The 15,028-nt window shown below is 36.9% G+C and overlaps 2 protein-coding genes across 3 annotated transcripts; one reads left to right on the top strand and one right to left on the bottom strand.

Moving 5' to 3' along the window:
* Positions 1–957: 957 nt before the first annotated feature.
* On the top strand, positions 958–10,423 carry si:ch211-203d1.3 (protein phosphatase Slingshot homolog 3). Of its 2 annotated transcripts, none has more exons than XM_056770022.1 (16): positions 958–1,152; positions 1,748–1,849; positions 2,708–2,745; positions 2,836–3,019; positions 3,468–3,583; positions 3,968–4,036; positions 4,515–4,580; positions 4,872–5,148; positions 5,639–5,767; positions 5,851–5,897; positions 5,983–6,129; positions 6,664–6,864; positions 7,013–7,172; positions 8,051–8,146; positions 8,433–8,516; positions 8,649–10,423. In XM_056770022.1, the coding sequence occupies exons 2-16, from the start codon at positions 1,802–1,804 to the stop codon at positions 8,796–8,798; spliced, it is 1,812 nt and encodes a 603-aa protein (XP_056626000.1). In that variant the 5' UTR covers positions 958–1,152; positions 1,748–1,801; the 3' UTR covers positions 8,799–10,423. The 2 variants fall into 2 exon arrangements, with proteins under 2 accessions (XP_056626000.1, XP_056626001.1); XM_056770023.1 differs by lacking the exon at positions 958–1,152 and adding an exon at positions 1,169–1,314.
* Positions 10,424–11,393: 970 nt separating this feature from the next.
* mrpl18 (mitochondrial ribosomal protein L18) lies at positions 11,394–12,930 on the bottom strand. The gene is made up of 4 exons (XM_056770024.1): positions 12,719–12,930; positions 11,963–12,131; positions 11,621–11,855; positions 11,394–11,528 (listed from the first exon to the last, which is right to left on the bottom strand). The coding sequence occupies exons 1-4, from the start codon at positions 12,813–12,815 to the stop codon at positions 11,457–11,459; spliced, it is 573 nt and encodes a 190-aa protein (XP_056626002.1). The 5' UTR covers positions 12,816–12,930; the 3' UTR covers positions 11,394–11,456.
* Positions 12,931–15,028: the final 2,098 nt, after the last annotated feature.

Below are 15,028 nucleotides of genomic sequence, written 5' to 3'. Positions count from 1 at the left end.
AGGAACACCATACTAATACTGTGTTTGACCCCCTTTCGCCTTCAGAACTGCCTTAATTCTACGTGGCATTGATTCAACAAGGTGCTGAAAGCATTTTTTAGAAATGTTGGCCCATATTGACAGGATAGCATCTTGCAGTTGATGGAGATTTGTGGGATGCAGGAAGCTCCCGTTCCACCACATCCCAAAGATGCTCTATTGCGTTGAGATCTGGTGACTGTGGGGGCCATTTTAGTACAGTGAACTCATTGTCATGTTCAAGAAACCAATTTGAAATGATTCGAGCTTTGTGACATGGTGCATTATCCTGCTGGAAACAGCCATCAGAGGATGGGTACATGGTGGTCATAAAGGGATGGATATGGTCAGAAACAATGCTCAGGTAGGCGGTAGCATTTAAATGATGCCCAATTGGCACTAAGGGGCCTAAAATGTGCCAAGACATCCCCACACCATTACACCACCACCATAATTGCATTAATGAGAAACTGAACAGGTGTTCCTAATAATCCTTTAGGTGAGTGTAAGTTAAATGTGTCCACGCTGCAAAGACTAAAACTGCATATTCTTCCAATGCAGTGAAAAATGACCTCACTTGATGACAGATTGCCAAATCAGACATTGTGATTCCATGTTCATAAAACGTCATTTTAAAGGTAATAATTTAAAAATGGTTTCAGATTTGGTGTCAACTAAGTTGTGAAGTATTGCGCAACGTATTATTACGTAATAGTACACATGAGGCAAACACCTTGAATCAAAGAGCATGTTTTCTGTTTGGGTCTCTGCTAATTTGCACATGAATGTATCTTGTGTAACATAGCTTTTCTAACAGTATATAAAATACATTATTTTATTTTCCGTAAAATGTTTCGTAACGCTCGAGCCGATAACTGAATAAATAAAGATGTCCCTGTCTCTTTAATAGTGAAATTACTCCCGGTCCGCCTCTTCCATTTAAGGGCACATTTACTTATCTCGGCCGAGAAAAGTCTTCCTGGTGTCATGGAATAGTAACCGCCTTCCCCTTTAAATGTATCTGAAGCAGTTCAAAAGTTGTGACCCCAGGATTAAAATAACGTTGATTACTCGAGGAAATTTGACTAAGGAGGGAATCCGTGTTCTTTCGCAGAGTTTCCGCGTGCGTAGCAGGTAAGCGAACTCTCCATTTGTAGTCCGCCCTTCTTTGCTTTTCTTGAGGAACTGGCAATGCACATCCTCGAGTCGTGTTTTGGGTTGAAACGCGGCTGTGCTTTGAGACATAACGTCACATTGGCATTAAACAACAACCTGCCGTCATTATAAGGATATTAGGTATATGGCATACTTCATCAACAGCTTTTTTAATACAGCGGTTTAACTGAGCGGTGTAACAGGCACGGGTGTTTGTTATTCTGACAAATAACGTTATATGCGACGAAATGGCAAATACCTGAGATGTGCGGAACGTACGTTACTACGATGACGTGCACCACGACGTAACAACGGCATTATTACAGTGTCGAGCAGAAATGCTGACGTCTAATTTCGTTTGATCGGAGGAGCTCAATACTGTACTGTCATCGATTTATGGCCAAGAAATCAACAGCACGTCTCCATCTTGTAAATCGAGTTGGGATGTCGACAGATGAATGCGGTTATGTGGCTTAATAAATAGGCAGAGAATAAGCATTGTAACAGAGATCCGTTCTTCTTCGGACGTTGTAACACTGTGTCATTGTAATTCGTTGTTTTTCACTCGCAACAGTGTTAACTCGGAGAGACTCTGCGCCGGTGTACATGCAGGATAACCGGTTGTTCGATGGCTTTATTGACCTTGCACAGAGCACCGTCTGTTTGCACAACACCGGTAAGTACATATGTATAAAATATAAAGAGCTTTTGTGTGTTTGTTGCAGTTCCCCACACGTATTTTCACCATTCTCACGCTCCCTCTTTGTGTCTCTATAATCCTGTCTTACTCTTTTACGTCCAAAGAATATGTGGGAATGTGGAGGAAAGTGTTAAGATTCTGTTAAAGAGCAAGAATAGCTGTTCTTTGATAACGCCGGTCAATCATTCTGGTTTTGCCTGGGGTATGATCTTATTATATAACACAACATTCCTTTCCACCCATAAACTGTGCATAAGTTGTGGATGGTATCTTCTTTAAGAAGCAGAGATTTATGAAAAACCTCATTGGCCCTCCTCTCCACCCTCTCTCTTCTCTTTCTACCTGTCTTTGTCTGGACACGCCAGTCACATAACAGGTAATGTTACTGTCTCCTGTTTCATTCCATAGAAACGCTGATAACAGGCTCTTTGGTGTCCTTCTTTCAGTGTTCCTTCGCTGTTGCTTCACTCCCTGTGTGTGTCTTCTCTGTTACCCTCTATCATCTTCACTATGAACTTCCTCAGTGTCTTATCTGCCACCGCATTGCAACTCGACGTGTTTGTCAGAATGCCTTGTCACGCTGTTTCTGGGTTTCCTTTTTTCCAGTTAGGCTTGTTTTAGAATATATTAATATTGAACACTTGTCACTGAGCTGACAGGTGATCCACCAGAGCTAAACCGCATCTACTGGTGTTTGTTGAAGAGCGCACACTGACTGCATCACATAAATTCTTCACTACGAATCTTTCACCCATCACTCATTTTAGCATCACTATCCAGTTTAAAGTTCAACCTTAATTGAACTTAATGTCATCTGCTCAATTTTTTTTCAAGGATGAACTCATCCCAAGACGAGGACCACTTCAGAAAAGGTGAATGATTGGAATGCATGTGTATTGTAGCGTGTGTATTGTTTCCTGCAAAAACGCGTAGCTTATTAATCTTTCATTTCCACACACCAGAGAAAGTTTCGCCCTGGTTAAGGGGGCAGTGCTTCTGGTGGAAGAGAGGGAGAGAGAAGGATTAGATGAAGAAACCACACCCCCTCTACTAGGTCCAAGACAAGAAGGCCAGGCCTCCGACACGCAGCACAGACATTTGCATGCAATGGTTTCATTACTTCGACCAGAGGACACGGTTAAACTGGTTAGGATTCCTCAACTCTCTCTCTTAAAACCTCTATACATTGTGTTTCGTAGTATTGAGAGTTCCCGTGTGTCATGAAAAGCCTGGAAATATCAGTTTTGTTGGGATTTTCGTAATAAATTATTTGGAAATACGAATATCTATGGTTAATATACAGTAGTAAATTTACATGTACCGCCACACAGTCAAAAGACGTGTGGCTATAAACACTGTGTTGTTGTCTACTAGTTTATGGAAGTGTTTGTACCTACGGTGCTGACATTTTATTGTGTATCTTATCCCATGCATGTGTCTGTACTAAATGGCAGTGTTTGTGTCATTGTCATGATCAGAGTTATTATCATATACCATGTTTGAATTAAAATGGTAGGAAAAATGTAATCGGGCTATCTGCTACTGTGTATGTTAAGTTGAAATTCTGAGTCAAAGATTTCTTTCTCTCCATCAGGCCGTGCGTTTAGAGTCAGGGTGCCCAGTTGGAGTGAGATATTTGCTCATAGTCGGCACACTTAACCAAAAGCAGGAGAGTCTGCTGCTTGGCATGGATTTCCCTGAATCAAACAGGTAGTAAGACGTTAAAAAATAAATAATATAACTTAATAAACAGACATACTAGTTATTCATGTTAAGCATCTTCATTATATTGATGGATAGATAGAACCAGTTGCAGACTACTATCTGATCAATTGCATTGCATGTTGGTTTAGGGAAATATTAACAGGAATGCTGTTTTAGTTTTTTAGTCAGAGAAAATTTGATACATCATGTCCAGCTTTACCAGTTATTAATCAGTCAGCCTAAATGTTGCATTTGATAGGAATAATTCATTTTTTGCATAAATTATTAACGTATGTTTTCCAAGTGTAGTTGCATTTTTTGCTTTCGTTGCAATTTGGAGTAAACTATTATTTCTGTTTCTTACTGTTTCTTTGTATGTTCTCTTCTCAGTGATGAGTGCACTATTGGTCTTGTCTTGCCTATATGGAGTGACACGCAGGTTTATCTGGATGGAGATGGGTAAGAGCGTGAGAATACACACATGAATACGACCAGAATATTAAAAATAGACAAACATATGATAGTAACAGGAAGTGTTATGTTCAGTGTATGTAGTCTTATAAGATATAAATTGTCATTATGTTTAAGGATTAATTTAGCATTTTGTGAGGATTTTTATGTTGTGAGAAGCTAGTAACCTGAAGAAGACTTTAATGTTTTAGAAAATTAGGAACCAGCACTTGAGTCAACAGCTATTGAGACACAGCAACAGTTAGTGTTGAGTGCTCTTGTCTTGATGTGAACATTGAACATTTGACATTCTATGTTTAGCACAGTTACGTTGTTAGCTAAGTTTCGTTGAATACATTACAGTATCTTTAAAAAACAGAAATGAAAATGTCCACGTTGGATTTAATCTGCAAAGTTTACCAGATCATTTGACTTTGGTAACCGTCAAAGTTCTGCTTTTTTAACAGTTCAGCTTGTTGTCTTGCAGAGGTTTCAGTGTTACATCTGCAGAAGTGACACGAATCTTCAAGCCTGTGTCCATTCAGACCATGTGGTAAGTTTTAAAGAAGGAAATGCTGAAGAAACAAACATCCTCACCATCACAATTCAAGACGGTTTGACTTGCAGTCTGCACACACAAAACCACATTATTCTCTCATCTGATTATTTTGCTATTTATATTTATTTAATTGTAAAAAAAAATGTTTACTACCTTTAACTGTCTTTGTGTACTTAAGTTAGTCATCAAACACTGTTTGAGACATTTGTGAAAAGCCTTAGAATCATCTTTGTGCCTGTTTGTGGTTTACTTGTTCACAACTTAATGTACTGTGTCACACTTAAGGTACGTGTTGCAAGCTCTGCATGGCTGCTGTGAGCGAGCCGTAAGAGGGGCTGTCATCCCTGGCTGTGGACTGGAGTGGGCACAACATTATAGACTGCATGTGGAATCGAACCAGCTCTGCCTTAATGAATGGAGGGCCATGACTGGCCTGGAGTCAGTGAGGAAGACCAATGTAGCAAGATCCTCATCTAACCGGGAGTCAGTGGAGAGGGAGATCAAAGCTCAACTGAGAGATATTATGAGGACGGAAGACCTGGAAAACATTACCTCAAAACAGGTAAAGTGTATAAATGATGTAAAATAAAACTGATTTCATTTACTTTACTGTCGTATTGTTGTCTTGTGATTGGGGCATAGTATTTCATAGAGAAAAATTGTCTTCATGAAGTCTAAGTTAATGATGCAGAGAGAAGTTTTGGTGGTGCACACTCTGGCATATGAATAGGTTTTATTTCAAAACAGTGAGATAAATCTGGTTATCATGGACCTTTTAAAGTTATTCACACCTGCTGGAGAGCTTTGAGTAATGTGTCCGGGCTTGTTGTCATATGTTGAGAATCTTCATGCTATGAATATATATTGTGGGGTTTATGTAATACAGAAAACCTTGATTTTTCTGTTCACGAAATTGATTTTGATGCAGTTTGTAGTTATTAGGGACTCCTATACATAATGTATATAAAAGATATAAGATGAGTTTTAGAGGTTTTCATGTGACTCTCGAGTGGGATTGAACAAAAAGATTTGGACTATCTGTGTATGTGTAGGTGCGAATAGCTCTGGAGTCTAGAATGGGCATAGACATGAAAGACTACAAGGAGAACATTGACAATGAGATGATGGTCACAATGGCACAGATGGACAAACCTTCAAGAATCTTGGATTATCTTTACTTGGTGAGTGGGGATGCTTGTTTTACGTTTGATCTGCTTCAGTACTGGAACAGATATATGTTCATTTATTTGTCTTTTTGTCAAAGGGTTCAGAATGGAATGCTGCCAACTTTGAAGAACTACACAAGAACAAGTATACAGATGAATGTTTTTTATTCTATTTAAGATTTTTCCACAGCAAAATCTTCTAACATCATGTCTGATTTTATTGTTCACAGTGTGGGCTACATCCTGAATGTTACCATGGAGATTGACAACTTTTTCCCAGAATCCTTCACTTATTTGAATGTTAGAGTTTACGATGTGGAGTCAACTGACCTGCTCTCACACTGGAAGAACACATACATGTTTATCAGTGAAGCAAGGTGAACACGTGCTTATTTTTCTGTGATGATGGCATGCATCCAGTTTTTACCCTTATAATTGTCTTGAATAATATAATGGTTTACGATTGTAAAATCAATTTAACTATACTAGAATGTGATGTAAATGTAAAAACGAAAAGATTACAATGAACATACATAATGTGGCAGAGCAGAAATTTGCCACAACACTATTTTACTTTCACTTTGTGTGAATGGGTGGAGTTATTTAATTAACGGCGGAAGGAAGTGTATGAAAGGAAGCACGTCATCAGAAAGTTTGCGTGCAATGTTTGCATTAGTGAATGGATTTACTTTTTTCATACTGTAAGAGGACCCACACATACCATGCACCCTAGCACTACTGTGGTGTTCCATATTCAGTATATATCACATATTGTGATCATTTTGATTTATTGTGCAGCACTAATGACAGTGACTTAGTGTTTGCGGTAAGCCTAAAAACGTAACGTTTTTTTCTTTAACTCACAATGTTGTTTTTTGTGTTACTGTTTTCTGCTGCTGATGATGATCCAGGAAAAATGGACAAGCTGTACTGGTGCATTGTAAGATGGGCGTCTCTCGCTCTGCCTCCACGGTTATAGCTTTTCTCATGAAGCAGCTGGGCTGGACTTTAGAACATGCGCTCAACCACGTCAGAGAACGACGGCCTATAGTGCAGCCCAATGAAGGTTTTCTCAAACAGCTGCAAACCTATAGTGGCATCCTCTGTGCAAGGTGACTCGCACGCTCAAAACTGTATCTTAAAACTGTCAAATTTATTGACAATCTTATGCTGTATAATGTATACCATACCGTTAGCAGAGTGTTATTATAAGATTTCAAACAAGGGTGTGACCCATGCTGACGCTTCTTTGTCCTTTAGTAAGCAGCGCCACAGTACACTCTGGAGGAGGAAGTCCAAACCAGAAGTCCATCAGCCATCTGTCAACAATGAACCAGACACAGGACATATACCGAAAGAGGAAGAAGAGGAACTTGAGAGCCCAGAAGAAGAAGAAAGCAGTGAAGAGGAGGAAACAGATGTAAGGAGATATGTTAAACAGGCTAAAAACAAGTCATCTTTGATTGACAGCCTAATATTTTAAACCAACTAATGAGACTATTACATAACAGCCCTTATAACAGTATACATTTTAAACATGAACCAATGTCCCAGATTACCCTAAAATATGCCATTTCATCTATCTATTTTGTTTCATTACATTGCGCTCCCTCTAGTTATCTAATACTGGGACCGGATTCACAAAACATTCTTAAAAAAATTATTGTTTTTGAAATTGTAATTTAAGTTTAAGTTTTCCTTAAAAAAATCTAGACAGTCCTTATATATTTTCTCAAGATTCATCCAAATTCTCAAAACAAAAGCTGTCGTAAATATCACCTAAAAATTAAGATCGCCTCACGGTACTCTAAATCTCAAAAGGTAAAATGAGTAGTACATAGATTTGTTATGTGAGGTATATTTATTAGGCCAGAATCAAAATTTTGATGTTCAGTTGCCATTAAGGAATTTTTTATATTGATATACTAACGAAAAGGCCTAGCTCCCTTACTTTAGCTATTATTATTAAAAAGGGAGTGCTTTTTATATTTTTTCTAGGACAAATCGGTAACTCAAAAAGTATTATAGTAAATATAGTTTTGTAATTCTTGCTAACATTTTGGGTAGCATGCGATCTTAAATGCCGTTTAACACATGACATGCTAATATACAGTACATAAGAAAGCATGGCGCTTGTTACACAAATACCCAATTAAAGTTATTTTTATGCATTACGAACTGTAATGATTGACTTTTGATGACTCATAATATCATGTAATTCAGCTTCACAAATTTTACTTGATTGTTATACTTTTTATAACATATGTCAGTTGCTTAATATTGAATTATCTTTTTCAGGTCTTTGATGAACAAACAGATGAAAGTTTTCCTGAATCTTCTGAGCCAGAGACAGCCACATCCAACCCACTCATTCATATACAGGAAAGTGAAAAGGTTAGACTGTCAGATTTGTTTTATTTGTTGAATTTTATCTTGAGTTTTTACAGCATTTTATTTTCAAACATTATTATCTACTTAGCTGAAGTTGATTTTCTTAAGAAATGCTTGTTCTTATTGAAAAAAAACACTAAAAAATAATTACAGAACAAATACATATATATCAAGAATGTTAATACAGAAAGAATAGACAATACAGTCAAAAGGCTAAAAAATATTGACATGAATAATGACTTTTTTGTTTTTAAAAAAAAATAAGCTTCTGTATCACTTTTTATTCAAGGTGTCTTCAAGCCCTAGCCGAAGTGGAAGGATGGATCTGTTTTCTCTTATGCAGTCTATTCAGCTTGATGATGAGGATAAAGAGGTAAGAACTCAAGGGCAAAAAACTGTCCGGTTCATTGGTAGGGTGGATGCCTATGCAATTTGCAATTCTTTGGTTCACTAGAACAACATTGCTCTAGCAAAATAAATATCGAAACATTTTTCCTTGATTTAGTTTCCTGTTGGTTTGAGGAATTCCCCTGGACAGCGAAGGCGGAGTCATGGACGGAGGGGTCTGACCTATCAAAAAGCTCATGTAGATGTTTCACCCGGGCCAAGCAGCAGACAGTCACAGAACAAAAAACAGGATGAAGCGGGTAACTGAATCTGTTTAGAAATACTCCAGCTAAGAAATATATAGGAGACGGAAAAAGGTGGGAAAAGGAAACACAGATGGAGATATTAAATTATAGGACACTCTTGGGTACAAACCTTATTCCTGTGATTGTGTTATTTCGAGTTCTTTGGAGAAACGTAACAGAATAAGATGAGGAAAATTGCTTTTATAATATTAGGTCTACCAGCAACACAGTGCACATGGTGACATTTTAGTGCAATAAGCAACAAAAATCCCACTACTTTTCCCCACACATCCTTCTAGCCCAAAACACATTAACATTAAATTGTTTGAAAAAATAACCACAACGGCTGGTTTCTTTCTTGTCAAATAGGTGTTGATACAAACTGTTTTTAAGAGCAGGAATTTGTTGTTTCCATCAGAATGTGCCTTTAGGAATTTCCGTATCCTTTGCACTTTCACACTGAGCCATATTCAGTTTACTTCACACATATTTTATTATGGTTTTATGAGGGAGTAGTACCTTGGCTGTGATCTCACGTCATTCAACATGAAAGTTGTTTCTCTTATTTATTATGTATCCTTAATAAATAAATTGATAATGAATGTGATTTCCCCATCACTGGTGATCTCCCACATTTTTTTAAAACTATGCAAACTTATCTTTATAGCTGTTCCCTCTCTGAATGTGAAGCTTAGTGCTGCCTTTTTGGAGATAATGTGGATGAAAATGTTTTTTTTTTAAACATAATTGAGTATTACATGTAATTAATAAAAATAATTAGCTACTAAAGCTTAAATAAATCAAAACAATATATTTAAAAAACATGAAGCTTTTTACACAACTCTTTCAATTTGACTTTTAATCTATATATTTAACTTGTACAATATACAGGAGATGAAACCTGAGAGGAGTATTTTCTTAAAAATGTGCCACGTTGTTTTGTGATTTACTTTGTAAGCTGTCTTGGCTTTATCACATTCATTCTGCATGCCACACTTGTATTGGTTCAGTGCCTTTGGTTTTAAACCCAAAATAACTACATTTGTTGGTTTTAATGTTTTTGTAGTCAACATAACACAAATGCTACACATAGGTGTCTTTTGCTTTGCAAGTGATTGATTTGTTTTCTTGTAAGCACCCACATGTCTCATTTAAGTACCAGACTGTATGCATGCTCTACGTACTGTATGTAAACCTGTCTTTGTTAAGCACGTGTCCCGAGTATATACAATACCTGCTGTAAACCACTTTTGTTGAAATGTGTGTTCTGTTCTTGCACAAAGTGCCATTTTTGTGAAACCAAAGTCATGTTGTGGAATGAAAATATTAAGGCAACACTGGTTTGGAGTTTTTTTCCACATGAGAACAAATACTAATGTGTATTAATAAAAGAAGATAGATCTACTTAGCCCATAGCGGATTTTCCTGATGTGCCATGCCTTACCAGCTTCAGTAACCATGCTATATTTTATTTTAATGTTATTCAGATTCCATTGTTGGTATCGGGTGGTGTTAAATATAATATAAATGTCAAGGTTACTGCTTCTTTTTCTATTTATGACTGTTCTGAAAATGTATCTTTTGAATTTGATATACAAGGTCGTCTGTACTGTAAAAATTTTAAATAAATATTTGAGGGTTTGCGAAATCCGTCTACTTTGATTCAGCTAAAGCACCTTACCGCTACAGATTTTTAATCATATGCATAAATTAACAGGAATTTTACAACTGAAAGACACTTTTGTCCAAAAGAACATACAATGCATTCAAAGTATACAGTGTTTTAGTTTAGATCTCAATTTATGGAAAATTAAAAAAACATGTATTTTAATGTTCTCAAGAGTGATGTGTGGTGCACCTCTTAAATGTCTCTGTCACTCATTCCTGCTTTACTGTCTTGTCCGTTTCATCCACTACTCAGCGAAAATGAACCTTTTTGGGATATAACGTTATCAAAGTAGCTTTTTGAGGCTGACAAACACCTACAACCAATAACAATTTCTAAGTAACAAATCATAAGTGACAGTTTTCCCAAAAGTGAAAATTCTGTCATCATTCAATAACTTTCGAGTTGTTCCAAATATGTATGAATTTATTTGTTCTGATGAACACAGAAAAATATTTTTTGTACTATATTTTTTTGTTCTGTTGAACACAAAAGACAACATTTTGAAGAATATAGGACAGCAAACAGTTCTGGGGCACTTTTGACTACCATTGTTGACTATAAGCATTATTCCAAATAACTTTCCCTGTGTTAATCAGAACAGAGAAATTTATACACATTTGGAACAACTCGGAGTTGAGTAAATGATGATAGAATTTTCATTTTTTGCTTAAGTATGCCTTTTAATAACTACACATTGCATTTTAAATTTTGTAATAAAAGTATCCTATATGGTCAGGATATGTTGGTTACTTTTATTCTAATAAACCATCTGAAGTAGAATGTCCTGTGTTTTTTTGACTAGCATGAATCAAGTGAACAGTTTTAAGAATCCTATAAGAGCATTTTAAAACTGAACATGTACAAAACTGATCGGGAATGATAAAATTGCAAAAAATGTGTTGAAAATATTTAGTTTCACCATTCTGTAAAAGACTCAATTACCACACCATTTAAATATGAGAACAGTTATATTTACAGAGAATTATGACATTTTACGACAGTAAAAAAACATTTAAATGAATTTTCGCCTTGGTTCGTTGAGTGTAACGCCACCCTCTTTCATGGCTGTCCAGAACGTCTGACTCTGCAAGGGAGGTGGAAAAATAGACAAAGAATTAAACCATAATTAACGTAAAACACATTTAAAAAATGAAAAGGTGAATTGTACCGACTTACCGCCTCTGACCGAAACTTCCACGGCACCTCTCGATAAACAATCCGTGTGAGGCCTGCTTCAAGACATCTCTTGGCAAGCACCTCACCTACAGCACGACAAGCTGCTACAGAGCGTGTGGAGCCCAGCTGCCGCTTCACTGCCCACTCTTTAGTGGAGCAAGAGAGCACAGGGACTATTGAGTCACTGGAGAACACCTCAGCTGTGATGTGTTGCTGTGAGCGCCTGAACACCAACCTGATAAGAAAGGTGAACAAGATTATCATTATAACTTTCATACTGTCTTTGGCGATCACAGAGATTTAAGTATTTTGTATCCGGGTGCTCAAAAATTGCTCACAAACCTGTGATAATACTGTCTAGAGGGCCAGACTGTGGCCCAGCCACGATCCTTTACTGCAAGGGCCATCTGTTCCAAGTTTCTTGGGTTTCGGTTAACAAATGTTTTATTGATGGCTTCATTATCGCTATCCACTGGCTCTGGCTTAAGTGCTCTCTGAGTAAACCTCCGATCTAGAGGGAAAAGACAACCAAAAACAACATCATGTTACAGAAGTTTCGAACTTTGGTGTTGCGTTTGGATTTTTTTAGTATAATACCTAGATTACGTCTAATTTATGTTATAGCAAATCTTAAATCACATTGTTTAAGGTTGTTAACCCATTAACACATAGAACCATTTTGATGGCAAAGTGCACATAAATCACTACAGGGGACACATGTGCATCTATGCGACACCTCTTAAGATGTACACTTAAAGGGACATCACAAAATGTATAATGTATAACGAAAAAGTCCCCTAAAGGCAATAACTCGTGACTCAAGTTTACATTACATTTACATTTAGGCATTTGGCAGACGCTTTTATCCAAAGCTACTTACATTGCTTTATCCTATACATTTTACATAGGTATTTGCAATCCCCTGAGATCGAACCCACAACCTTGCGTTGTTAACGCAATGCTCTTACCACTGAGCTACAGATAAGCTAAGTTGTCATAATTAATGCATGAAAGCGTTCAAAAATATTTTTTATCTACCTAAATTCATCAAATATATGCATACGAGTAACTAAATATTTGAAGGTTATCTGTACTTACATGACTGGCAGTGAATCCATGCTGCTGCTGCTGTAGATCTCTGACATTGAATTAAGAGAGTGCGAACACTACGACACACATCAGTGAACAAAGCCATTTTATAGATCTAAAAACTCCTCAAAATTTGAGTAGCAAATTATAATTTGAGATTCTTTCCCGACGGCGATAACATTACATCTGACCACTTAGTGCGCCGCCATTTTGGAGGTTGACTACAAAAGTGCTCCGTGGGGAAGCATTGCCTCTTCACGTGGGTTCCGTTTAGAAATCACCGACTTGCAGTTTAGATCATTTTAAAATAATAATGTTCGTTTAATATTTTTACATACATAAAACATTTAAATACAACGTTCATTACCGTTTTTAAACTCCAAATCATTCAATTTGTAGCACATCGGATATTATGTTGGCCACAAGAAGGCACTATTACACTACAACTGAAAAACATGCACCCACTACACTAAGGCCTACCAAACATAAACCGAATCATTGTTAACAGGTTTTGTGGACATTTAATATGGTAGAAGGCCTACCATAGCAGTGTTTGAATATACTGTGGGATACCACGGAATAAATGGCAGATTATAAAAAGGTATTTAATTGTACAATAACATGCACTTGTGCCTATTACCAATAGGTCGTTTTCCTTAAGGATGTTCAAAACGTAGAGGATGTTTAAATGGTTAAACCTAAATGTTCTCTATAAACAAAGCCAAAGTCCTGCGATTCCTTTAGTTTTACAATGCAATTTCAAATCATACAGTCTTATTAAGGTTTACCCCATGCACACTTCTATTTGTTTAATATTACGTTTATTATATCTATAATTGTGATGGTAAGGGAACACAGCCTAACCATTGCTGTTAAAGTTCAATATAGTTTAAATCGAAACATATTTTTCTCTTAACAGCTATTAACATCCCACTCCTTTATTTTCAGAAAGCAGTGGGATCACCTTTGGATGTTAAGGGATTTTCTGCATCGATTGCCATTTTAATTTGACCACTTTGTTTGTGCTGCATTTTAAACATGCTGTGAAGAGGATGCGCCCCTTGATAAAATAAATGGCTCTCTAGACAAATGAACAAGTATGCTTCTGTTAGGCAAACCTACAGAACTACAGTCTAATGGTGAGTAGTTTACCCAAAACCGTAATTTGGGGAGGAGTAGGCCCTTAAGTGTAGTGTGCAAAACATTGCTTTCGATTCACAATCTTTTCTTTACATTTTCTTAATATTTTGATTACTATAAGGACACCAGAAATTGTAAATCAAAGTATACTATAGTAGGCTATAGTTATTTTAGATAGCCATAAGGTTTCACCAGTAGAATCAAAACACTGAATCAGACGACTCACTATTCACTCTGTACAGGTTGAATAAAATATAACCCTCAGTACTGCCATGATGTTTAAGAGTCTCAAATCAAGTTGAAATAAAATATCACAATGAATCGTTTGGATGTACCAGGTCAACAAACCAGAGCAGGTGTCTGTATGTATCCATATCCAGAAGGCTGCTCACTCACACAAGCACAAATATTGCCGGTTACCTGCTCCACTGCTTCATATTGACGGAGCTCAACCTGAAAATCAATGGGCTCTTTAGATACAAAAATGTCAAAGCTGGTGCAGGACTAAAATAAGATTGTTGATACAACCTTCTATTCTAGTTCTTTGGATTCAAAGGGAAAGCAGTACAACATGAAACCATTTATATTTCACATTTAAAGGGATCATATGACACGTCTAAAAGAATATTATCGTTTGTTTTAGATGTAATGCAACGTGTGTATACACGATTTAAGGTTTAAAAGGTTTAAAAGGTTTTCATCTCTCTGAAAAGCGAGGTGTGCTATGATTGGCCAATTAACCAGTGCGTAGCGATTGGTTGAATACTGCAAGCGTGTGACGGAAATGTAACGCCTATTACCATGTTTGGAACATCAGGTTCCAAAGCACTGTACTGACAGGTACGCCCACCTTACTTGAGTATACATTTGGACGGTCTTAGTCAAATCATACAAACGAACAGACAGAGATTTGTGGGAGTGTGTTTACACGAGGTGTTTCAGGCAGGTCTGGGTGGGCATTCGCTTTGGATAGAATACATCTTTTGTTCCTATAGTTAGATTTTTGCAAATATTATGAATGGGAAACATATAACACACAAAAGACACTGAAAAACACGTATTCGTGCCATATGACCCCTTTGTTGTTAACCAAGGTTTTTATTTGTTATTTGTCCTATTTGTTTATTTTTATTATCTATAGCTATACCTCTGATACATGCGTCACGTCATGTTCACAGT

The sequence above is a fragment of the Triplophysa dalaica genome, chromosome 16 (assembly GCF_015846415.1).
Source record: "Triplophysa dalaica isolate WHDGS20190420 chromosome 16, ASM1584641v1, whole genome shotgun sequence".
Taxonomy (NCBI): Eukaryota; Metazoa; Chordata; class Actinopteri; order Cypriniformes; family Nemacheilidae; genus Triplophysa; species Triplophysa dalaica.
Note: the sequence above shows the minus strand (reverse complement) of the source record. Positions and strands in the feature narration are given on the sequence as shown.